We start from the raw sequence: 26,923 nt of genomic DNA on the forward strand, positions 1-26,923 counted from the left end.
TTATTTAATAAGTTCGACTTCTGCTGTACTAAACTAACGCTTATAGCCTAGAAGGAGAGACTGCAGTGTAACTTGCATTACAAGTTCCGTTCCTGATTGTGCCGTGCTACTGTACGATTGTACTGTGTGTGTCGCGTTCCCATATTCGGCCTAAAGCGCAAAGCTGACCCGAATACGGAAACGCGGATGGCGTGCAGATCACTCGACAGCAGAGTGGAAGTGTCTAGTAGCAACAGCTAGTGGTGGCAGTGAGAAGTGTTTTGAAGGGTCACAACCTTGTGTTAGCTCGACTAAGGCTGCTTCCCCTCTTGATCTGGTCAAACCCGCAGTCGGGAACCGTATCTGCAGGCTTGCCGCGGGGCCGGTTCCTGACAGGAGGTGTAGTAGATTTCCAGTTAAGTAGTATGAGAGCTCTAGCAGCATTGACCATGTGGACCATCAGAGATCGCTTGTACAATTTAACAGGTTCCTGGGAATCATGGAGAAGAAGTCTATCTTATCGGATAGGATCTGCTCCATCAGCTGGTGTAGTTTTAGCCGAAAAGGTTGGATCAGTGGGCATGTCTAGAACAGATGGAACAGGGTACCCATGTGTAGACCACATCGCCAGTGTCAGGAGTTGAAGGGTAAATCTTGTGCAAGATTACTGGGGTTTTTTGCCATCTGGATATCATTTTGTACCCAAGTTCCTGGGTATTGGCGATAAGGGACCCCTTTTGATTGAGTGTAAGGATTTTCTGCCACTGCTCGTCATCCCATGTTTTGCCCAAGTCTTCCTCCCATTGGGATTGGAATTTAAATTTCTCCATCTCAGGTCTAGACAGAAGCATTTGGTATAGTAAGGAGATTAGGTGTCCAGGTTTTACATCAGCTAAAATACATTTTTAAAAGGAGAAAGTGGTTTAGAACAGTTCAATTTGGTTTTAAAAGAATTCATGAAGTGTCGAATTTGGAAGTATTGCCAATGAGTAAGCGTTATGTCAGGTCTTAAAGTGGACATTTATGAGAAAGATTTAATTGTACCTCGGGTAACAAACTCATGGAGCCTTGGGCACCCATTGTTAGGCCAGTTCTGTAGGAAAGGTGGGTGGGTGATTTTAATGCGGTTTGAATCTGGATAGGCATCCACCACAGGTGAATATAATGATTACCTCTGTGAGACTAATCTATATATATAAAATCTGATGTATGTATGTGTGTGTGTGTATGTGCCGCAATCATGCAAAAACGGCTTGACCGATTTGAACGAAACTTGGTATACAGATCCCTTACTACCTGGGATGATATGTTCTGGGGGTCTCGGGTCCCCCCTGCATACGTGGGTGGAGCTACAAACAGCAAATCAGATTTCACCCATTCAAGTCAATGGAAAAAATGTAAAAGGCTGCCATTCTAACAGTAATCAAGCCAGAGTCCCCACACATGGCACAGTTGGTCACTTGGTGACCGAGGTTACAAATCCAGGAAAAGTGGGCGGAGCATAAAACAGCCAATCAAATTTCAGCCGTTCATTTGAAATGGGAAAATGTAAACTGCAGCCATTCTTAGACTGTTAATCGCAGGGGTCTCAAACTTGACACAGCTGGTCACTGGGTGAATCCGATTAAGATTCAAGAAAATGGGTGAAGCCTAAAACATCCAATCAAAATTCACCTATTGATTTTCAAGGGGGAATATTGAAACTACTGCTATTCTTACACTTTTAATGGCAGAGGCTTCAAACTTGCTACAGTCGGCCATTGGGTGACTGGGGTCTAAATTCACTAATGGGGCGGGGCCACATACAGCCAATCAGATTTCCTTGGTGGATAAACTGCTTCCATTCACACATTTTTGATGCCAGGAACCTGAAAGATCACAAACTTGGTCATTGAGTGACTGTGTGTCAAGGTTACAAAAAGTGGGCGGAGCCAAAACCAACTTTTACTGGGAAAATATAAACTGCAGCCATTCTTACACCGTTAATGGCAGAGTTCTCAAACTTTGCACAGTTGGTCATTGGGTGACTGAGATTAAGATTTTGGAAGGTGGGTGGAGCCTACAACAACCAATAAAAAAAATCACCTTTTGGTTTTCAAAGGGATTATTCAGGGCTCGTTTCCACTATCGCGAATCTGCATGCGTCCAACGCATGCAGATTCGCACATGTAATGCAAGTGGATGGGCCTGTTTCCACTGTAGCGTTGTTGAGGTGCGTTTTTTTCAGCGGTAAAAAAACGCACAAAAGAGCCAACGAATTCGCCTGCGAGTGGAATGCATGCGAATCGCCGCTAATGTATTTAATAGGAAATTCGCATGCGGCTATGGTATGCGAATTCGCATAGGTACCAATGTAATTCAAACAGGCAGTGACATGGTTAATTTCGCATATACCCTCACCTATGCGAATTCGCATGCGAATTCGCGGCAAAAAACGCGCAAAAATTCGCATCCGCATGCTAATTCATGGAATTTCAACAGCGGTGGAATCCAGGCGATTCTGCACCGCAATAGTGGAAACGAGCCCTTAAGCTGCTACCATTCTCTTATACTGTTAAAAGCAGATGCCTCAAATCTGGTACAGTTGGTCACTGGGTGACTAGGGTCCAAATTCAGAAAGGGGGCGGAGCCACAAAGAGCCAGATTTGTTTATTTTTCAATGGGAATATACAAAGCAGTGTTCTCCCCAGGCTCTTTTAGCCGGGTGCTCCACCCGGCTAGATTTGGTGACCACTCGGCTGTCATCGGCTCACCTCCTCCTATGCTGTAAGCAGAGTTGCCCTGCATTCTCATCTCGACCCACCCGGCTACTTTTTCATGCCACCCGGCTACTATTTCATGCCACCCGGCTGGAAAATAATTCTGGGGAGAACACTGCAAAGTATTGATACCAAGGACCCCAAAGCTGATAAACTTGATAAGAGTGACTGCATGTCAAAGGTAGAAAAAGTGGGCAGTGCCAACAACTACATTTTTTACATGGCACGGTTCCCAAACTTTACACAATTGGCCACTGGGTGACTGGGATGAATATTCAGAAATGTGGGTGGAGCCTACAACAGCCAATCAAAATTTACCTATTGATTTTCAAGGGGAATATTTACATTGCTACCATTCTTACACTGTTAGTGGCAGAGGCCTCAAACCTGATACAGTCAGTCATTGGGTGACTGGGGTACAAATTCACTAAAGGGGTAGAGCCACAAACAGCCAATCAGATTTGTTAGATTGATTTCAGCCATTCTGTTATTGGCAGGGTTCTCAAATGTGACACAGTTGGCCACTGGGTGACTGGGACTAATATTCAGGAAAGTGGGTGGAGCCTATAGCAGCCAATCAAAATTCACCTTTTGATTTTCAAGGGGAATATTTACATTGCTGCCATTCTTACACTCTTAATGGCAGAGGTCTAAAATCTGCTACAGTCACTGGGAGACTGGGGTTTAAATTCTGAAGGGAGCGGGCCAAAAACAGCCAATCAGATTTGTTTAATATCAATAGTAAAATGAAACTTATTAATGCCAAGGACCCCAAAGCTCATAAACTTGGTCATTAAGTGACTGTATGTCAAGGTTAGAAATAGTGGGCGGAGCCAAAAACAACTTTTTACATGGAAAAATGTAAACTGCAGCTTTTCTTACACTGTTAATGGCACGGTTCTCAAACTTCACACAGTTGGTGACTAGGATTAATATTCGGAAAAGTGGGTGGAGCCTACAAGAGCCAATCAAAATTCACCTATTGATTTTCAAGGGGAATATTGAAACTGCAGCCATTCTTACACTGTTAATAGCAGAGGCCTCAAACCTGCTGTTGTTAAGTGTCTGGGGTTCAAATTCAGTAAGGGCCCGTTTCCACTAGAGTGAATCCACATGCGTTGTCTGCATGCGGATTCGCATAACTAATACAAGTGGATGAGACTGTTTCCACTTGTCAGTTTTATGGTGCGTTTTTCTGTGCAGGATTTTTCTGCACGGTAGGGCCTGCAGAATTCGCCTGCGTGTGGAATGCAGGCGATTCGCAGGCAATGTATTTAATAGGGGAAAACGCACATGCGTTGCGAAATCGCACTAAAACGAATGTACATTGAGCCAGGCAGTGACATGGTTAAAATTGCTGATAGCCTGCCTATGCGAAATCGCATGCGAAATCGCGGCAAAAATCGCATGCGGAATCGCATCCGCATGCGATTTTGTCAGCGGTGGAATCCCAGCGATTCGCACCGCACTAGTGGAAACGGGCCCTAAAGGGGCTGAGCTAAAAACAGCCAGATTTCTTTGCTGGATAAACTGCTTCCATAAGCACAATTTTGATGCCAGGAACCCAAAAGCTCACAAACTTGGTCATTGAGTAGTGACTGTGTGTCCAGGTTACAAAAACTGGGTGGAGTCAAAAACAGATTTTTCTGGGAAATTGTAAACTGCAGCCCTTTTTCACTTTTAATAGAAGGGTTCTGAAACTTAGCATAGCTGGTTACAGGGTGACTGGGATTAATATTCACAAAAGTGGGTGGAGCCTAAAAATGCCAATCAAAAATCACATGTAGCTTTTCAAGGAGAATATTAAAATTGCTGCCATTCTTGCACTGTTAATGGCACAAGCCTCAAACCTGGTACAGTTGCTCATTGGGTCACTGGGGTTCAAATTCAGAAAAGGGGACAGAGCCACAAACAGTGAATCAGATTTGTTTCATTTCATGGGAAAATACAAATTATTGATGCCAAGGACCCCAAAGCTCACAAACTTGGTCATTGAGTAGTGATAAACAGCAGGATAAGAAAAGGAGTAGAGAGTGAGGCTAACACAACCCACAGTTAATGCCAAAATTTATAAAGATGTATTCCTTTATTGTATCAAAAAGACAAAACAGACACACAAACAATCAACATTAAAAATTAGCTGGGTGGCCACCCCGCGACCATGCCAGTACCTTCACACTCATACTAGCACAATAAGTTCTGAATCACTGGATCCAAGTAAAGAAATGAAAAACAAAAATCAAAAACAAAAACAGGATTCCGGTTTTCTTTAAAGAGACTCCGTAACAAAAATTGCATCCTGTTTTTTATCATCCTACAAGTTCCAAAAGCTATTCTAATGTATTCTGGCTTAATGCAGCACGTTTTACTATCACCATCTCTGTAATAAATCAACTTATCTCTCTCTTGTCAGACTTGTCGGCCTGTGTCTGGAAGGCTGCCAAGTTCTTCAGTGTTGTGGTTCTGTGATGCATCTCCCCCCACCAGGCCCCTCTCTGCACACTGCCTGTGTATTATTTAGATTAGGGCAGCTTCTTTCTTCTCTCTTATCTTTTACAAGCTGGATAAATCCTCCTCTGAGCTGGCTGGGCTTTCACATACTGAGGAATTACATACAGGCAGAGCTGTCTGCACTCTGCAGGAAGAAACAGCCTGACACTTCAGTGGAAGATAGCTGCAGGGGGAAAGAAACACACAAATGATCTCTTGAGATTCAAAAGGAAGGGTGTATACAGCCTGCTTGTGTATGAATGTATTTTCTATGTGTGGGCATACTGTACATCAACCTACTTTTGTTTATAAACAAACTTTTTAAAACTGTTTTTAACCACTTTTAATGCGGCGAGGAGCGGCGAAATTGTGACAGAGGGTAATAGGAGATGTCCCCTAACGCACTGGTATGTTTACTTTTGTGCGATTTTAACAATACAGATTCTCTTTAACCTCCTTGGCGGTAACCCCGTGTGTGACACGGGGTAAGCCGCCGGAGGGTGCCACTCAGGCCCTGCTGGGCCGATTTTAATAATTTTTTTTTTGCTGGACGCAGCTAGCACTTTGCTAGCTGCGCCAGCACTCTGATCGCCGCCGGCCCCTTTGCGATCGCCGCTATCTGCTGCGGCGCGGGCCCCCCCCCCCCCTCCAGACCCCAGCGCTGCCTGGCCAATCAGTGCCAGGCAGCGCCGAGGGGTGGCCCGGGACTCCCAATGACGTCCCGACGTCAGTGACGTCGGTGACGTCATCCCGCCCCGTCGCCATGGCGACGGGGGAAGCCCTCCAGGAAATCCCGTTCTATGAACGGGATTTCCTGATCGGAGATCGCCGAAGGCGATCGAAGCGGGCGGGGGGGTGCCGCTCAGCAGCGGCTATCATGTAGCGAGCCCTCGGCTCGCTACATGATTAAAAAAAAATTTTTTTTTAAAAAAACCTGCTGCGCTCCCTCCTGGCGGTATTTTTCATACCGCCAAGGAGGTTAAAGGGACCGACTGGGAAGACCGATAAGCACTGTGTTCACAGATATAGTTCCAAGCATCAGCTGTATTGAACAGCACTGGCTGCCAGCAAAACCAATAATTGGTAATAAGTAAGGTGCTGAACTGTTCATTCAAGCTAACTGGGTAATGTCTTTCAATAATGCACATAAAAGAAGCGGCATAGGCATCAGAAGCGTATAAGCAGCAGTGCAAGCCAGTAAGCCGTCAGAAGCGCATAAACAGCGGTGCAAACCAGAAAGCCAGCTTTCCATGCAAGATGTCAGTTTTATCTTACCATCCGGATGTCATTCATAATGGCTGTATACAACCTTGTTGTCTCAGGTGATTCACCCAGATCCGTGGTGGTACTGATCTCCTGTATCCAGGGTGCAGGATGCCGGCCACTGTGGCTATTGTATAGAGGGTCTTGGAGTTGGTATCAACCAGATTGGTCCTCCAAAGGGGAGTCTCTCCAGCCTCAGGTAATCATGCGGTTGAATGCATAGGCGTGTTGCCGCTCGAAATCCCACAGTGTGCGGTGCAACTCGGCAGGTTGGCGGGGGCACAGCGTCCAGCTAATAAGCCACGCCAGGTCCACCTGACATGTTTCGCTGGTAAGTAGTCATTGAGTAGTGACTTTGTGTCCAGGTTACAAAAAGTGGGCGGAGCCAAAAACAAATTTCACTGGTAAAGTGTAAACTGCAGCCCTTCTTACACTGTTTATGGCAGGGTTCCCAAACTTTGCCCAGATGGTCACTGAGTGGCTGAGATTAATATTCAGGGAAGTGGGTGGAGCCTATAATAGCCAATCAAAATTCACCTGTTGATTTTTAAGTGGAATATTTAAATTGCTGCCATTTTTACACTGTTAATAGCAGATGCCTTAAACCTGCTACAGTTGGTCATTGGGTGACTGGGGTTCAAATGCTGGAGAGGGGGTGAAGCCAAAAACAGCCAATCTGATTTGTTTAATTTCTATGGGAATATACAAATTATTGTTGCCAAGGACCCCACAGCTCATAAACTTGGTCATTGAGTGTTTGTGCGTTAGGGTTAAAAAGTGGGCGGAGGCAACACCAGTCAAATGCATACACAGGCAACGCCGGGTCCTCAGTGGGTGGAGACAAATACAAATTTCACTGGGAAAATGTAAACTGCAGCCATTCCTATAGTGTTAATGGCAGGGTTTTTAAACTTTGCACAGTTGGTCACTGGGTCCGTGATATGTTCACACCTTATCAATAAAATGCCTTCTATACCACCAGAAAGCAAGAAAATACTAAGAATTATTTTATTAATTCTTTTTCATCTATGTTTTAGTACATTTTCAATCGAAGTGCAGAACATTTTTTGAAAGAGAAGATGAAAAATGATCTCCTAGGCGGAAACTCAGGAGTAAAGGAGAGACGAGTAGGCCAAGGAGAGTAGTACGTGCCCAATGATATGGACGCGTGGGTATGTGCACCGGCGCATGCGCGACAACCCGCCGGCCGATGATCTTTACGGCGGGCCAGCGGGACATCAAGGAAGACCGAAGCTTATTGGTGCTGGAAAAGCCCCAAGTTAGTAAAAATAGATTAAAAGTGTCGCCTCGGAAGTCCTTAAAGACTCTTACACTATGGTGACCATACTTCCCGCTTTACCCGGGACAGGTCCTGGATTCGGAGTCCCCTGTCCCAGGCTGCATGAGGTCCCGGGAACCGTCCCGCTTTTAGCCGGGACACCGGCCGCGGGACTCTGGCCACTTTACGATTGCATGAACTGGCCACAGTGTCTAATAGACGCTGCGCCAGTTCATAGCCCGCAGCCCCGCCACAGCCTGCATAGTCTTCCGGCAGGCAGAGCAGGGCTACAGGAAGATAGTGTCCGAAGCCCTGTACTGGAGACTATTTGTGTCTCCAGTACAGGGCTTCGGGCGCCATCTTCCCGTAGCCCTGCTACTCAATTCAGTGTGGGAGACTGCAGGAGGAAGATCGTCCGGGGAGCTGCACGCCAGAGGCCAGCCGGCCAGAGGAGACTTCTGTCAGGTGAGTAAATTCCTTTTTTTTGCAGGTGAAATGTTGCCCACTGCGTTATTTTCTGCTAAAATGTTGCCCACTGCGTTATTTTCTGCTAAAATGTTGCCCACATTGCATTATTTTCTGCTGAAATGTTGCCCACATTGTGTTATTCTCTGCTGAAATGCTGCCCACATTGCGTTTATTTTCTTGTGAAATGTTGCCCAAATTGCATTTGTTTTCTGCTGAAATGTTGCCCAAATTGCATTTGTTTTCTGCTGAAATGTTGCCCACAAATTATATAGTATAACAATTGTGTTTATTTTCTAGTGTCTGGAGTAACTGTTGCAGCATTTATTATTTAATGGTCATAGTTGGCTATATTTCCTGCTTTGGGGTTACGGTTACGCTCCGCCCATACAACGTCATGGCCACGCCCATTTTCCAGCGAACACCGCCCCCCAGGTTGGACCCAGAAAAATCTGGTCACTGTACTTACACACACCTGAGGCAGCCGATAATCAAGCTTGTGTACGGCGACCACCGACCTGTAGGCGATCCGCTGTGTGAATCTACTCACCCTTAGCAATGCCGATCCCATCGTTTGCGCCACTCCCCGGCCCAATGCATGACATCATGCACACACCGCTTGTCCCTTCATTCTCTCCCCTCCCCCCTCACAGAAACACAGCGCGTAGTTGTCAGCTACACAGCTGACAAGCATATGTGCAAATCTAATCACACTACCGAAGTGGCGTACAGGTAAAATAAATATGCAACACTTTGCCCTATAATCGGCTTAACCTGAAGTACATATGTTATAGAGAGACTAAGGATGGGGTCTCTCTTCTCTCAGTCAGAGCACTGAGATATATGTTGCTCTGATCACAGAGATTTGCTAAAATAAAGGTGCATATGATTGGTTATACATTCAGAAAAGTCTCGGCAGAGTCACACGAGAGTTGCATGCAGGCAGTGTGTCTCTGCAGGGGTCTTTGCTGATCCCCCCCACACTGGTTTGGTAGGGTGTAGCTATCCCGCAGAGATTCAATAACTGCCAAATAATTTGTATGCTGGATATAACTCGTGGGAACTCATGAGTATAGGTTATGCACCAATTGCTTTGTTGAGTCGGCTGGTAATGACATGTATACTCAGCCTATTGGTATATATCAACAGAGCAAAGCCCCATAGGGGATAAATAAACCTTCACAGAAGGTGGCTGGGTAAAGACTGGAATCACCATTGAGGTGTGTAGCGTGAGGAAATAGTGTCAAAAAACATTAGGGTGCCACTCAACAATTGTTTCACCTCACTTATAGAGGCGTCGTCAGGAGTATGTGATACACAAATAGTTGCACTATATACATATATACAAGATAGCAGTCCCCCCACCAAGCAACAGAGATTCCCCCAGCAACCCGCTCAAGTCAGAGCTGAGCGTGAACTGAGCTGCATGGTTTAAATACACCCCTCCGTTTCCACCCCCTCCTTTAGGTACCTCCTCCATATATGTATCCATCCTCAATCTTCCCCTGTGTTGCCGCCACATTGTGCCCCTTCCTGTGTATTCCGTATGGGTCTCCTGAGCTGCTAATTGCTAATGGACGGCTGCGGGGATTTGCTAGAGGAGGCGTCACAGAAGGTGACGTCACGTCCGCACGCACTACGGCGCCGCTGAGGGGAATGTCGGCCGGGTGCGTGGAGCCCGCCCTCCCATTGCCGCCAATGAAAGTGCGCGAGGAACGGTTGTCATAGTGACCCAAACCAAACATCAACAAAAGAGCGCACGCCATGAGAGTACATCGAGCTTAGCCCTCCCCCTCTGATTCCTCCGATAGCTGCATCAGTGTTCAATGTCACTTGGTGGCAGATGTAAGACAGGGGATGTGAAGAGTTCACGCATGTGAGGCACTACAAAGACCGCTTGTTTAGACAATACACCAAGCAGTCAAATACGCTTGTTTGTTGTGCCAAGTGTTGTAACCTGTCGGATGCCACGTAGTCACAGCCAAGTATAGCATAGAACATCTGTCATGCCCTGTTGGACATACATCTCGTGCACTATTAGGTTCACTTATATACACCAGTGGTGCTCAAGGGATCACTATACCCGATGCATTGTGTGCTATGTGTGAGTGCATGACCAAATTGTCTGCAGAATTCACATTTTGTACAATTATTGTGTCCCATGACATGTGCTGTCACATATCATATGGTCACAGGTCAACACATCCTACAAATGCTATCGGTTCTGCATGGTATGTCATGTACTGTAAGAACCACTTGTGTGCATTATTCTAACTTATAAGGTATCTGTCCCTGAGGAATGATCCACTGTGTTAGTTTCACGGTATACCTATATACTATAAACCCCATTGGGAATCGTGCACCAAGGCTGGGGAGGGAGGGGGGGAGGAAGGGGGAGGGGGATATTGACAGGGGGGGATGGAGTCGAGGGAGGGGAACGAGACCTCCCTAAGGGAGACCTCAATCAGCTACATTAATGGACGAATCGACAGAGTATCAGTGTGGTAGGGAGCCAGGAAAGTTACCCATTGCCCGCCAGGGGGCATGCACAACACAAAAGGGCAACCTTGATAGTTTAACAAACAGTTAAATAAACCCTTTAATGGAAAAGTCCTCGTTTACACAAGCATATGTGCAGCCCACCCAGCAATGTCACCCAAGTGAAACAGGTCCTGATCCCCCATGGGAGTCATTCGTCAAAGTTATGTAAAAATCTTTATGAGGAGGCCACCATGGGCTTCATTCAGTATGTTTCATTCAGGAGTACTTCAAGTCGCCAAGACATGGAATTAACTCTGCTGTTCGACATAATAATACAGTTAAAAAATAGACGTATATCAGATGGTAAAATGAAATTATCATAGATTGCCTCACCCCGCCATCCCCTCACTGAAAAGTACTGCGTGGTGGAGACTGGAGACTAGAGTAAGGAGACGCCGTGGCGATGCTGACGCCGTGGCGATGCTTTGGTTGCAGTGGCCGGTAGGTGGCGATGGCGTGCGGCTATCAGTGGTAAGCTGGCTGTGGCTGGCAAGCTTATTTCGGTAAACCCAAGATGGCGCCTTCACGACAATCACATGAGACTTGCTCAGGAAGTGTGCAGCGTAACCGGATGTGGATCCATGCTGCTGTGTGTGTGGTGGAGAGCTAGAGATGAGGGATATGGATGTGCAGGGCAGGAATACGCTGCTGGTCCGGCATCTGCCCGCACAGCTCAGTCCGGAGGAGCAGAAGGAGCTGCTGCAGAGGAGCGGAGCGATCAGTGTTCGCCTGCGTACCAGGAGGACCCGGGGGAGCCTGGTAAGGGGACATGGAAGTGAAAATATGTGCAACCTATTAAACTGTCGTACACAGCCCATAGTCTACTAGGGATGGGAAGTTCGGATCTTTTCAATGATCCGGATGATTCGAATCGGATCATTGAAGAGATCCGGATCTTTGATCGGAATCTCGGATCATTTTACTACCGGAAGCATTCGGGGGTGAAATGAACAGCAGGACAGGTCTGTGGACAGGAGAAGGGGAGGGGGTGGACACACAGAGAAGGGGAGAAGATGGACACAGGGCAGGGAGTGGACAGAGAAGGGAGGAGGGACGAGCAGAGAGCAGAAATGTTTGCACACAATACCCACATGCTGAAGTCATATGCTTTACATATATTTCACCTATATGTTCATCTGTATACTTTGAAAGAAAAGGTCGCACAGTGAAAGAAAGCATTCCCAGAAGATAAGTGCAGCTGTTTAGTGCCGAGTGCAGGAGGATTATATTGCCCTGCAATCACACTGTCTGCAAAGTTACTGAGCTGTGCTGAGCCAAAAGTTTCCAATGTGTTCACTGTGCACAACTACGGAACAGCCAGCCTATAATGGGCAGCACGTTATAGCCAGTATGTGTGCTCTACACATATCTGGCAGTGGCACCCATGTCCCCTCTCTCTCATCTACCTGTCTCCCTGCAAGGCTGCCTCCCTTCCAACAGGTACAGACTAACCAGCAAGCTCATGGTGACCCAGAACTCATTGAAGTGTGTAAGGGACTACAATGGTCCTAAAAGCCCCCTTACTAAGATGTTAAGAAAAACAAAAAATTGCTTTCCTGGATACAGAGATGGCGGCATACTACTGGGTTAGGCCCCGCCCCCTGACCCCATAGGACAGACTTGCTTATAAATTAAACAACCCCGCCCCCCCCCCCGCCATTCTCTTTTCTTCTGTCCTTGTGTGGACAGGTTTGCTTCTTTTTTCTGCCACTTTTTTATTGCCCCTTATTGCTGGGGTATAAGGCAGTCTGTGGCGGGTTCAGCCTCTCCCGCTCCGTGGCGAGCATTGCGGCCTCTAAAGGGGGCTTACATATGCAGGGAACACCTTCCCTTAGAGCTGCTTCCTGGTGCTGAGTGCAGCTGTTGCTGCTAGTAGCGGCGGATTCTTCCGCCCTCGCTCCCTCTCAAGGCATTCCTCCACTAGGTGACGTCACAGATCTCGCGAGCGTTCAGCTGCCTACTTCATTGGCCCGAACAGTGGAGGAAAACAGCGCATTCCCGGAAGCGTAGAGCGGGTGTCAGCGTGTCAGCTGGCGGTACCGCTCAGGGAAGCATTTCTGGAGTCCTGGTGGTTTCTGGCAGCCGGTCCTTCAACTATCTCGCTTGGTGTATGAAGGTATGGGGGGCATGGAAAAGTCTCTTCAAGACAGGTAAAATGCATTATTCTTAGATTATTTATGCCTGGACATGTGTTTTCTCTTTTAAAGATGGAGGATTCTCAGGAGATTCCTAATGCTCAGGAGAGGTATTGGAGCAAGGTTTTCTATTTTAAATTTTCAGCACCAGGGTGTTTTTTTGTAGTGACTATCTGGAAAAGAGCGCTATCTCCCTTAGATTGTGAAGCGGATGTTTTTTAGTGGAAACATATTTTTTTGTGTCTCCACAGTCCGCAAGAGGGAGGAGAGAGGAGCATGGGGTCTAAAAGTCGCCAATCCTCAGAGGTGCCTCGTTCTCGATCAAGGGAAGAGGGAGCATCAAGGGAAAAGTCGCCAAAGAAACGTGACAAGAAGTCTGATAAAAAGAGACAATCGCCCCAGAGGCGTCAATCTAATAGACGATCTCCAAGTAGGAGCAGGTCTCCTAAGAGATATTATTCCAGTAGATATTATGGTTCCCGCAGGAGCCGTTCACCAAGGCGTGGACATTATCCTAGGAGATCTCCTTCAAGGGATTATTCGCCAGAGTATAGATCTTATAGGTATAGATCAAATAGGCGGTCACCTAGTCCTTATCAGAGGCATAGGTCTCCAGGACAGCAAGACAAAGCCGCTAGAGATGTCCAGCCTGAAAAATCAGCTTGCTGGTCATGTGGGCAACCAGCCATGCCAGATAAAATGGTGTGTGAGTCCCCCTTTATGGAGTTAGGACGGGAGAAGGAGTCTGACAATCAGCAGATTATGTCCTTCATCCAGCAAGCAGTGCAGGAATCGTTTAACAAACTATCTGCGGCTCAAGCAACAGTTGTGACTCAGCAGGCTCAATCTGAGGAAGCTTCAACCTCAGCAGTGCCATCACCAGTGGGGTTTGACTTCGCCTTGATCCCAGCATTTGTGTCTGAAATAAAGTCAGCAATAGATTGGGAGGAAGACAAAGCAGCGCTACAGGAGCCGGATAAGTACTATCCTCATTTGGATAGACAGCCAAGTAACTTTCCTTTCATGAAGGTAATTAAATAAATCTTTACGAAAGAATGGAGCAAAGTGGATCAGAAGCCATCGCTTTCAAATCGTTTTGCAAAACTATACCCATTGAGTGATGAGGACGCAAAGATAATGGAGTCTGCACCAGTGGTGGATGCATCCATCATGAGATTGGCACGCCATGTAACTCTTCCCATGGATGACGCGGTATCCTTCAGCAACCCTCTTGACATTATGGGAGAGGCGGCCATAGACACCATTAGGTCATCGGCTAGAGCAATGCTTCATAATGTAACGGCAAGAAGAGCTCTTTGGCTAAAACCGTGGTCGGCAGACCAGTCGTCTAGGAATAATTGGTGCAGGATCCCTTTTGATGGGAAGCATCTCTTTGGCCCAGAAATGGATGAAGCAATATCGAAGGTAACAGGTGGAAAATCGGGGCTGCTACCCCAGGATAGGAGAACCCCGTCCTTTTCGTCAGCCAGTATCCAGAAAGCAAACCTCAGCGAGGTTTCAGCAAGCCAAATCTTACAGGCCAGGAAAACAGTTTAGCAAGAACTGGAAGGGCTCGCAGTCGTCATTTCTCAAGACAGGAAAACCAAAGTCTACCCTCAGTTCAGGAGGTCAGAAGACATTCTGAAGGTGCGCCCACCCAGTCACCCCCGGTAGGAGCAAGATTGAGATACTTTTGGAAAGACTGGGTGGAATCAGTAGACGATCCTTGGGTTCAAAGGACCTTAGAAAAGGGGCACTCTTGGAAATTCAAGAAGACTCCTCCCCGAGCAAGGTTTGTGGAAACAAGATTGCCAAGAAATATGCAAAAACGTCTGGTTTTGGAGGAGTATGTCGACTCCCTGGTACAAGTGGAAGCAGTGCTACCGGTGTCCGCAAAAGACAGATGCAGAGGGGTTTATTCTCCCTTATTCTTAGTACCAAAGACGTCAGGGGGTTGGAGGCCGGTTCTAGACCTGAAGTTCTTAAACAAGTATATAAAAATACGACATTTCAGAATGGAGTCCCTGCAAACTATTATAAGGATGGTGAAGATAGGAGATTGGATGTCAACGGTCGATCTCTCAGATGCTTACCTACACATACCAATCAGACGCAGCTTTCAGAAGTACCTAAGGTTCTCAATCAACAACAAGCATTGGCAATTCCAAAGTCTGCCATTCGGTCTCTCGACAGCGCCCAGAACCTTTTCCAAGGTTCTTCTTCCAGTAATAGCATCCTTGAGACAGAAGGGTCTGAGAGTTTTCCACTACCTAGACGATATCCTACTTGTCAATCAGAATCAGTCAGTGCTATTGCAACATCAACAGCTGCTTCTACAGGAATTGCAGAGATTAGGTTGGCTTGTGAACTTTCAAAAGAGCCAGTTGTCTCCATCACAGGATATGATATTCCTGGGGGCCAGGTTCATCACGAAAGAGAACAAAGTGTTTGCCCACACAGAAGATCATAATGATTCAGCAGAAGGTGAGGGTAGTGTTGTCTCAGCACACCATTCTGGCGAAGCAGTGCTTAAGTCTTTTGGGGACGTTCTCTTCAGTGATCCCGATGGTGAAGTGGGCCCATTGGAATTTAAGAGTGTTCCAAAACTTTTTTCTCAGTCGATGGAACAAGAGGAATCTATTACAGAAGTTTGTCCTACCTCTGTCAGTAAGGAACTCTCTTTATTGGTGGACCTGCAAGCACCATCTGCAGTTATGCCATCAGATTCAGCAGGAGGAAGCTGTAGTGATAACAACAGACGCAAGTTTGAAAGGATGGGGGGCACACTGCAAGGATATGTGTGTACAGGAGAAGTGGAGAATCTTTCCTCATCAGATCCCGTCAAATATTCTGGAACTCAGAGCAGCCTTCTTAGCACTCAGAGCCTTCCGTCACTTGGTATTGGGAAAGTCAGTTCTACTCCAAATAGACAACACAACAGCGGTCTCCTATGTCAGAAGACAAGGGGGGACAAGGAGTCAGGCTATGTTGAGGGAAACTACGCACATCATGAATTGGGCGCAGAACAATCTTTCCATTCTGTCAGCAACTTACCTTCCAGGATGTCGCAATACTCTGGCAGATCGACTCAGCAGGCAGTTCTCCAATGCTCACGAGTGGGCCCTGAACCCGAGTGTATTTCAGAAGATTGTGCAGAAGTGGGGTCTTCCGCAGGTAGACCTCTTCGCATCGCACAAGAATACGAAGTTGAAGAACTTTTTTTCTCGGCATCACCATCCAGCCGCTCTGGGGACGGATTGTCTAGTACACCCTTGGACATTCAAGCTGGGATATGCCTTCCCTCCGTTCCCATTGATTGCGAAGTTCCTCCAGAAGCTGTTGAAAGAATCATGCATGATCATAGCTATATTACCTTATTGGCCAAGGAGGCCGTGGTTCACGCTTCTATGGGAGATGAGTGTGGAGGAACCTTGGCAGCTTCCAGCGATACCGAATCTGCTTTCCCAAGGCAACCTGCTATATCCCAACAGCAGCAACCTTACTTTGATGGCATGGAGGTTGAGAGGAGGAAATACAGAGATCTAGGGTGTTCGGAGGAAGTAACCGCTACCTTATTGAAGGCAAGGAAAACATCCACCAATACCACGTATCACAGAATATGGGAGAAGTTTGCCTCATTTGCTATTTCAGAGAATTTTGATATGCTTGAGCCAAAAGTACAGGAGGTCCTTAGCTTCCTTCAAACAGGTGTTGATAAGCAATTGAGCCTATCCGCCATTAAAGTGCAGATTTCGGCCTTGTCGGCATTAACTAACAAGAAATGGGCCTTTGACCCTCTGGTAATACAGTTTGTTCAGGGAGTACAGAAGATGAGGCCTCCTAGAAAGCCTTTTTTCCCGCAGTGGGATTTAGGTGTGATCCTGGACATTCTGAAAAGTCATCCCTTTCATCCAGTGGAATCGGCTTCTTTATGGAATGTAGCTCTTAAAACAGTCTTCCTGGTGGCTATAGCATCTGCAAAAAGGGTTTCTGATTTGCAGGCTTTGGGATGTTCTCAGAACCTGCTGCAATTCTATCCTGATAGACTTGTCATCAGACCAGTACTTCAGCATATCCCGAAAGTAGCATCATCCTTTCACATAAATCAGGAATTAACATTGCCAACGTTCCCAGTGGACCATGAGTGTTACCCATTGGACGTGGGAAGAAGTGTGAGAGCCTATCTAGACAAAACAATGGAATTTAGGGCTTCAGACCGTCTCTTTGTGAATGTGCAGGGCCCTAGAAAAGGGTATCCAGTAACATCCAGGACCATTGCTAACTGGTTGGTGAAGATGATTCAGCAAGCTTACAGAATTAAAGGTTTGAATGTCCAGAGCAAGTCCATGCTCATTCAACCAGAGGAATGGCTGCCTCATGGGCATCCTTTGCAAAAGTATCAGTGGAAACCATTTGTAGGGCAGCTAGCTGGTCTTCTCCTCATACTTTCTTTATGTATTATCATGTTGATCCTGCCTCTCTTTCTACACTTGAATTTGGGAAAGCTGTATTAACTGCAGTGGATAAATAAATTGTTATTCTTTTGCATTCCCTCCCTCTTGTGTGATATTTTATGTCCCAGTAGTATGCCGCCATCTCTGTATCCAGGAAACAGGAAAATTGAATACTCACCTTCCGGTAATTTTCCTTTCCTGGAACAGAAGATGGCGGCATACGAATCCCTCCCTCCTGTCCATTCGAGGACTGATTTTCACGAGAATGGCGGGGGGGGGCGGGGTTGTTTAATTTATAAGCAAGTCTGTCCTATGGGGTCAGGGGGCGGGGCCTAACCCAGTAGTATGCCGCCATCTTCTGTTCCAGGAAAGGAAAATTACCGGAAGGTGAGTATTCAATTTTCCTGTTTCCTAAAACAGAAAGAATTTGCGATAATTCAGGTTGGAGTGAGCTCGAGATGTCTCCCAGAGCACCACTGCTGAATATATGCAAATTAACCATTGTACCCTTAGAAGCTAAACACACCTCCAGAACCGCTGGAATGCAATGATGTGTCAGCTTGTTAAATTGTACAGAGCCATAATAATCCAACATGCATACAGACTATTTCGGATTGTTTGATCCTCATCAGTGCATGGCATGGATTAATTTGGCTCTATGGAGTAGGGCTTGTAAACCGAGAGGTACAGACTAACCAGCAAGCTCATGGTGACCCAGAACTCATTGGAGTGTGTAAGGGACTACAATGGTCCTAAAAGCTCCCTTACTAAGATGTTAAGAAAAACAAAAAATTGCTTTCCTAAAACAGAAAGAATTTGCGATAATTCAGGTTGGAGTGAGCTCGAGATGTCTCCCAGAGCACCACTGCTGAATATATGCAAATTAACCATTGTACCCTTAGAAGCTAAACACACCTCCAGAACCGCTGGAATGCAATGATGTGTCAGCTTGTTACAAGCTGACACATCATTGCATTCCAGCGGTTCTGGAGGTGTGTTTAGCTTCTAAGGGTACAATGGTTAATTTGCATATATTCAGCAGTGGTGCTCTGGGAGACATCTCGAGCTCACTCCAACCTGAATTATCGCAAATTCTTTCTGTTTTAGGAAAGCAATTTTTTGTTTTCCCTTCCAACAGAGCGATCCATCTCTGCTCTGCTTCCAAGACCCCGCTGCCCGCTGAGAGGGGGCGTGTCGCTCCTGGCCCCGCCCCTTTTGTGATCCGAATCACTCATTTTGATGATTCGGATGATCGACTCATAAAATAGATTCGGATCAAAGATTCGAAGATCCTCCTGACGTCACACACATGCGCAGAGAGTGCCCGGCAACGGGAGCGCGATCTAGGACGCGCTTCGCCAGGCCAGCGCAGACGTACTACTCCGGGTCATTGCGACCCGGAAGTAGTAAGAGCCACATCAAAATGACAGGTTGGGCAGCCGAACAGTTCGGCTGCAGTTCGGCTAACACAGCCGAACTGTTCGCCCAACTCTAGTGAGAAGTTACAGGCTCAAGTTACAGCAGCTTGTAACTCAGCCCAGCTCACAGCACTGAAAAATCACGGCATATGTTCCGTTAGAGTATACTGCATGAGTCCGCTATTGTTCCTAGCCACATGGCTAATTAATATTCACTGCACATTAGTGTTGTCCATTAGGATCTTTTTTGTGAGTCGAATCATCAGGAAGCAGGGAGGACATGAAGACACCAATTGGCTTCATAGGAGACAGACAAACATGGAACCTGCCATGAGCTGTCAGGAGCATCATCTCTGCAAATACTATATAAAAATTCTGTGAAATCCAAACGTGGACAGTGAAATGCATATGTAATGTAAGTAAAGCCAATATTTAGCTACTGATATATGTGTTTTTTTCCTCTGAGACCTTATACCTAACAGCTCCTCTTTAAGGCTGATAAAAAAAAAAAAAGATTTTTACTCACCCGAGTCTCCCCTCAGCCTCCTGCAGGTGAACGGTGCCCTCGCCGTGTCCCTCCGATGCACCTGGACTCACCGGCGGCCACTTCCGGTTTGGCCATCACCGGCCAACAGGCTGGGAACGTGGCTGATTATCCGCGTTCCCGGCCGCAATAGCATTATAGAGGGCGCTGTTGCGGCCGGGGACGCAGATAATCAGCCGCGTTCCCAGCCTGTTGGCCGGTGATGGCCAAACGGAAGTGGCCGCCGGCGAGTCCAGGTGCATCGGAGGGACACGGTGAGGGCACCGTTCAGCTGCAGGAGGCTGAGGGGAGCCTCGGGTGAGTAAAAGTCATTTTTTTTTCAGACTTAAAGTGAACCGAGCACCTTTTTTTCACTCAAGACATTTTTATAGCACATGAAAAATGTATGCCGACTATCTGTTTCATTATTAAAATAAACTTTAATTTTACCTTGTATTTTACATTCAAAGTTGTTAAATTGGCCTGTTTGAGCAGGCCTGCGGACAGTCCCCATCCTCAGAGAGTTCAGGAACCTCTAATTGTTTTATTGAGCTAATTACCAAGAGGTAAACAATGCCTTTCATCCACAAAGGGGGTGAATAATTAGGAGTGTGTCTTCAAAGCCAGGGTGTGTGTGAATGTGTCAAGATAGCATCTCTGACTTCTGTAAATAAGGAATGTGAGAAGGGGAGAGGGGAACATGGCAGCTTCTATGTCAGGAGGGATTCCAATGAAAGAGAATGTGGTCAGTTCCCTTTAACCACTTCAGGACCACAGTCTTTTCGCCCCTTAAGGACCAGAGCCTTTTTCTCCATTCAGACCACTGCAGCTTTCACGGTTTATTGCTCGCTCATACAACCTACCACCTAAATGAATTTTACCTCCTTTTCTTGTCACTAATACAGCTTTCTTTTGGTGCTATTTGATTGCTCCTGCGATTTTTACTTTTTATTATATTCAGCAAAAAAGACATGAATTTTGGCAAAAAAATTATTTTTTTTAACTTTCTGTGCTGACATTTTTCAAATAAAGTACCGTATTTCGCGCCGTATAAGACGCTCCGGAATATAAGACGCACCCAGGTTTAGAGGGCAAAAACCAGGGGAAAAAAGATATACTAATCCTGGTGTGTCCATGTTCCAGTAGCATCTAATAATGGTGTCCCCTTCTGTCCTCTTTGACCTCCTGTGTGTCCCCTTCTGCCCCAGGTGTCCCCTGTGTATCCCCAGGTGTCTTCTTCTGTCGCTGGGTGTCCCCCTTCCCCTTCTGCCCACTGTGTGGCTGCTCTGTCCAGCCTCTGTCCCCAGGTGTCCCCTGTTGTGTTGTGTTCTTCTTTGACTGCCCCCCCCCCCCCCCCCCCACACACACACACACACACACACACTCCTGACCCCTGTGTAGCCTCTGTCCAGCCCCCTTGTCTGTATGATCTCCTTGCGTATTACATGCCCCCCTTCCTCCCCTCCCTGTGTGGTCTCTCTGTCTCTGCATTAATGTCCCCCCTTCTGTTACCTGTGTGGCCGCTCTGACAAGCCCCGTATTATGTGTCTCAGCTCATGCATATAAAGTATTTCATTGCGTCCCGCGTGGCCGCTTTGTCCCGCCCCCGTCGGAAGCCCCGTATTATTTGTCTCACCTCATGCATATAAAGTATTAACTTGCATCCCGCGTGGCCGCTTAGTCCCCCCTCCCCTGTCGGTGTCTCCCCGTGCCTGTTAAAAGTAACGCCAGACAGCGTAGCTTACTGCATCCATGCTGCTTTGGGATCGCCGATGTCCTCACTTCTCGCTCTAGTGACCGGCGCTTGTGGAGATGACATCATCTCCACAAGCGCCGGTCACTAGAGCGAGAAGTGAGGACATCGGCGATCCCAAAGCAGCATGGATGCAGTAAGCTACGCTGTCTGGCGTTACTTTTAACAGGCACGGGGAGACACCGACAGGGGAGGGGGGGACAAAGCGGCCACGCGGGATGCAAGTTAATACTTTATATGCATGAGGTGAGACATAATACGGGGCTTCCGACGGGGGCGGGACAAAGCGGCCACGCGGGGCGCAAGGAAATACTTTATACGCATGAGTTACTATGGGGCTTGTCAGAGCGGCCACACAAGTAACAGAAGGGGGGACACGGCACATCATAGTGACAGACATGCGGCTGGGATTATGCAGGGAATCCCCGATGATGCGGCGGGTCGGCGGTTTGTAACGGCGGGCGATCGGAACTCGGGGATTCCCTGCCTTTGCCGTATAAGACGCAGTGACTTTTTCTCCCCATTTTTGGGGGAGAAAAAGTGCGTCTTATACGGCGGAAAATACGGTAAAATTTCCTATACATTTGAGCGCGAAAGTTATTCTGCTACATGTCTTTGATTAAAAAAAAAAAACATTCAGTGTATATTTATTGGATTGGGTAAAAGTTATAGCGTTTACAAACTATGGTGCCAAAAGTGAATTTTCCCATTTTCAAGCATCTCTGACTTTTCTGCGCACCTGTCAGGTTTCATGAGGGGCTAAAATTCCAGGAAAGTACAAATACCCCCCAAATGACCCCATTTTGGAAAGAAGACATCCCAAAGTATTCAGTGAGAGGCATGGTGCGTTCATAGAAGATTTTATTTTTTGTCACAAGTTAGCGGAAAATGACACTTTCTGACAAAAAAGAAAAAAAAAAAAGTTTCCATTTCTTCTAACTTGCGACAAAAAAAAATGAAATCTGCCACGGACTCACCATGCCCCTCTCTGAATACCTTGAAGTGTCTACTTTCCAAAATGGGGTCATTTGTGGGGTGTGTTCACTGTCCTGGCATTTTGGGGGGTGCCTAATTGTAAGCACCACTGTAAAGCCTAAAGATGCTCATTGGACTTTGGGCCCCTTAGCGCAGTTAGGCTTCAAAAAAGTGCCACACATGTGGTATTGCCGTACTCAGGAGAAGTAGTATAATGTGTTTTGGGGTGTATTTTTACACATACCCATGCTGGGTGGGAGAAATATCTCCGTAAATGACAATTTTTTATTTTTTTTTTACACACAATTGTCTATTTATAGAGATATTTCTCCCACTCAGCATGGGTATGTGGAAAAATACACCCCAAAACACATTATACTACTTCTCCTGAGTACGGCGATACCACATGTGTGGCACTTTTTTGCACCCTAACTGCGCTAAGGGGCCCAAAGTCCAATGAGTACCTTTAGGATTTCACAGGTCATTTTGAGAAATTTGGTTTCAAGACTACTCCTCACGGTTTAGGGCCCCTAAAATGCCAGGACAGTATAGGAACCCCACAAATTACCCCATTTTAGAAAGAAGACACCCCAAGGTATTCCGTTAGGAGTATGGTGAGTTCATAGAAGATTTTTTTTTTTTTGTCACAAGTTAGCAGAAATTGATTTTAATTTATTTTTTCACAAAGTGTCATTTTCCGCTAACTTGTGACAAAAAATAAAATCTTCTATGAACTCACCGTACTCCTAACGGAATACCTTGGGGTGTCTTCTTTCTAAAATGGGGTCATTTGTGGGATTCCTATACTGCCCTGGCATTTTAGGGGCCCTAAACCGTGAGGAGTAGTCTTGAAACCAAATGTCGCAAAATGACCTGTGAAATCCTAAAGGTACTCATTGGACTTTGGGCCCCTTAGCGCAGTTAGGGTGCAAAAAAGTGCCACACATGTGGTATCGCCGTACTCGGGAGAAGTATTATGTGTTTTGGGGTGTATTTTTACACATACCCATGCTGGGTGGGAGAAATATCTCTGTAAATGACAATTATTTGATTTTTTTTACACACAATTGTCCATTTACAGAGAGATTTCTCCCACCCAGCATGGGTATGTATAAAAATACACCCCAAAACACATTATACTACTTCTTCTGAGTACGGCGATACCACATGTGTGACACTTTTTTGCAGCCTAGGTGCGCTAAGGGGCCCAACGTCCTATTCACAGGTCATTTTGAGGCATTTGTTTTCTAGACTACTTCTCACGGTTTAGGGCCCCTAAAATGCCAGGGCAGTATAGGAACCCCACAAGTGACCCCATTTTAGAAAGAAGACACGCCAAGGTATTCCGTTAGGGGTATGGTGAGTTCGTAGAAGATTTTATTTTTTGTCACAAGTTAGTGAAAAATGACACTTTGTGAAAAAAACAATAAAAATCCAATTTCCGCTAACTTTTGACAAAAAATAAAATCTTCTATGAACTCATCATACACCTAACAGAATACCTTGGGGTGTCTTCTTTCTAAAATGGGGTCACTTGTGGGGTTCCTATACTGCCCTGGCATTTTAGGGGCCCTAAACCGCGAGGAGTAGTCTAGAAAACAAATGCCTCAAAATGACTGTTCAGGGGTATAAGCATCTGCAAATTTTGATGACAGGTGGTCTATGAGGGGGCAAATTTTGTGGAAACGGTCATAAGCAGGGTGGCCTCTTAGATGACAGGATGTATTGGGCCTGTTCTGATGGATAGGAGTGCTAGGGGGGTGACAGGAGGTGATTGATGGGTGTCTCAGGGGGCGGTTAGAGGGGAAAATAGATGCAATCAATGCACTGGGGAGGTGATCGGAAGGGGGTCTGAGGGGGATCTGAGGGTTTGGCCGAGTGATCAGGAGCCCACACGGGGCAAATTAGGGCCTGATCTGATGGGTAGGTGTGCTAGGGGGTGACAGGAGGTGATTGATGGGTGTCTCAAGGTGTGATTAGAGGGGGGAAATAGATGCAAGCAATGCACTGGCGAGGTGATCAGGGCTGGGGTCTGAGGGCGTTCTGAGGTGTGGGCGGGTGATTGGGTGCCCTAGGGGCAGATTAGGGTCTAATCTGATGGGTAACAGTGACAGGTGGTGATAGGGGGTGATTGATGGGTGATTAGTGGGTGTTTAGAGGAGAGAAGAGATGTAAACACTGCACTTGGGAGGTGATCTGATGTCGGACCTGCGGGCGATCTATTGGTGTGGGTGGGTGATCAGATTGCCCGCAAGGGGCAGGTTAGGGGCTGATGGGTGGCAGTGCCAGGGGGTGATTGATGGGTGGCAGTGACGGGGTGATTGATGGGTGATTGACAGGTGATCAGTGGGTTATTACAGGGAATAACAGATGTAAATATTGCACTGGCGAATTGATAAGGGGGGGTCTGAGGGCAATCTGAGCGTGTGGGCGGGTGATTGGGTGCCCGCAAGGGGCAGATTAGGGTCTAATCTGATGGGTAACAGTGACAGGTGGTGATAGGGGGTGATTGATGGGTAATTAGTGGGTGTTTAGAGGAGAGAAGAGATGTAAACACTGCATTTGGGAGGTGATCTGATGTCGGATCTGCGGGCGATCTATTGGTGTGGGTGGGTGATCAGATTGCCCGCAAGGGGCAGGTTAGGGGCTGATTGATGGGTGGCAGTGACAGGGGGTGATTGATGGGTGGCAGTGACAGGTGGTGATTGACAGGTGATCAGTGGGTTATTACAGGGAATAACAGATGTAAATATTGCACTGGCGAATTGATAAGGGGGGGTCTGAGGGCAATCTGAGCGTGTGGGCGGGTGATTGGGTGCCCGCAAGGGGCAGATTAGGGTCTAATCTGATGGGTAACAGTGATAGGGGGTGATTGATGGGTGATTGATGGGTAATTAGTGGGTGTTTAGAGGAGAGAAGAGATGTAAACACTGCATTTGGGAGGTGATCTGATGTCGGATCTGCGGGCGATCTATTGGTGTGGGTGGGTGATCAGATTGCCCGCAAGGGGCAGGTTAGGGGCTGATTGATGGGTGGCAGTGACAGGGGGTGATTGACGGGTGATTGACGGGTGATTGACAGGTGATCAGGGGGGATAGATGCATACAGTACACGGGGGGGGGGGGGGGTCTGGGGAGAATCTGAGGGGTGAGGGGGTGATCAGGAGGGAGTAGGGGGCAGATTAGGGACTAAAAAAAAAAATAGCGTTGACAGATAGTGACAGGGAGTGATTGATGGGTCACAAATGACGCGATCGCCGCATAGCCACTCCCACAGCCGCCCCCGCCGATGGGCGTATTGCGGTCGTTTGGGCCCGGACTTTGCCGCCGCCCATCGGCTGGGGGCGGTCCTTAAGTGGTCACTGAAGCGAAAAAAAAAGATGATATTATGATTTGTATGTGTAGTACAGCTAAGAAAAAAACATTAAGATCAGAAACATCAGTCTAATTGTTTCCAGTACATGAAGAGTTGAGAAACTCCAGTTGTTATCTCTATGCAAAAAAGCTATTAAGCTCTCCGACTAACTTAGTCGTGGAGAGGGCTGTTATCTGACTTTTATTATCTCAACTGTAATTGAACTGTTTACTTTTCGTCTGCTAGAGGAAAGTTCATTAGTTCACAGACTGCTCTGAAAGACTCATTTTGAATGCTGAGTGTTGTGTAATCTGCACATATTATAGAGTGATGCAATGTTAGAAAAAACACTATATACCTAAAAATAAAAATGAGAATATTTTCTTTGCTGCTAATCTTCTAGTAATTATTCATAGTACACAACCAATTCATTATATCATATATATTTTTTCACTTCAGTGTCTCCTTTAAGTATCCCTTTAAGTGAAACAGAACATCTAAATGGGGTGGGAGGTTATTAGCTGAGATAAGGATCCTTGTTTACACTATGCTCACAGACCTGGGAGTTGGACTGACACAGATGTATCGTAAATTCTGAGTTCACAAGTTTAGCTATATAGGCTGAGAAAGAGTTTAAATATCATCAGCCTCATACCAATATAAAAAGTTTTTGTCCTTATTCAAGCCCTTGTCCACTGCTTTGAACCAATTTATAAATTTTGTTTCTGCTATTAATCGATCATTTGAAGTTTTGAAGCCACCCTTCAGGGCGGTGACACGAAGATAATACATTCTGTGTCCGTTGGAACGAAAGTGTGTAGCAACTGGGAGTTCAGATTTGGTATCGTTAATAGTGTGCCTGTGTCCATTCATACGTTTGTGCAGAGTTTGTCCAGTTTCTCCCACGTACATAACATTGGGGCATTAAGCACACCTGATCCTTTACAGGCTTATATTCTGTATCTCCCAGCTTACATGTGAACTCACTTACATGTCCAGACCTTCCCATACACCTAATGTAAACACCCACACTCTGTTACCTCCTAATCTACCAGTTTGTTCTACCCCCACTGTGAAGTCTAAGACCTGTAATATAAATTTAAAGTGAGGCCAAACACCTCTACTCATACGTTGGCTAACGGACTCCGAATTTTAGACCCTTAGGAAGAAGATCACACGGACACCAGCTACATGTTTGCAAACCAGATCTTCTTCTTTTAATAATGAAAGACTTCAAGTTTTTATAGCATTATAGTCACATAAAGCATTATGTCATTAAGTTAATAATTACAATATGGCGTGATTGGTTCCTATTTCTGACTTTCATACCTGTCAGCTAATAATTTTGCTAAACACTGCAGAAACATGCATATCTATCTGACATGTCCTAAGTCCTTTATTATCTGGTTTCAGTCAGCTAATCTGTTATGATAGAGGGAGAAAATTAAACTTTGAAATCATTAGACCCCCTTATCTAGTTTCTATTGCTCTGAGCTGCTGCTAGAGAGAAACAGATTTCTGTCTATTTTCCTATT

The 26,923-nt window shown here is 46.3% G+C and overlaps 2 protein-coding genes across 12 annotated transcripts in view; one reads left to right on the top strand and one right to left on the bottom strand.

The window, feature by feature from the left end:
* Positions 1 to 11,381, bottom strand: part of COL11A1 (collagen type XI alpha 1 chain) — a 782,075-nt gene extending 770,694 nt beyond the window's left edge. For 4 of the 6 annotated variants that reach the window (XM_068240020.1, XM_068240025.1, XM_068240017.1 and 1 more), the window contains exon 1: positions 11,110 to 11,381. The gene's annotated coding sequence lies outside the window, so the exon portion shown is untranslated. The remainder of the gene's footprint in view (positions 1 to 11,109) is intronic. The other 2 variants (XM_068240024.1, XM_068240023.1) reach the window with 1 other exon arrangement.
* The window catches only part of RNPC3 (RNA binding region (RNP1, RRM) containing 3), a 76,334-nt gene continuing 60,693 nt past the window's right edge, over positions 11,283 to 26,923 (top strand). For all 6 annotated transcript variants that reach the window (XR_011022061.1, XR_011022064.1, XR_011022062.1 and 3 more), the window contains exon 1: positions 11,283 to 11,535. Coding sequence is in view for 2 of the 6 variants with exons in the window: in XM_068240026.1 (XP_068096127.1) it covers positions 11,389 to 11,535 (147 nt within the window). In the remaining 4 variants the exon portion in view is untranslated. The remainder of the gene's footprint in view (positions 11,536 to 26,923) is intronic.

This window comes from Hyperolius riggenbachi, chromosome 6, assembly GCF_040937935.1.
Source record: "Hyperolius riggenbachi isolate aHypRig1 chromosome 6, aHypRig1.pri, whole genome shotgun sequence".
NCBI classification, from domain to species: Eukaryota; Metazoa; Chordata; class Amphibia; order Anura; family Hyperoliidae; genus Hyperolius; species Hyperolius riggenbachi.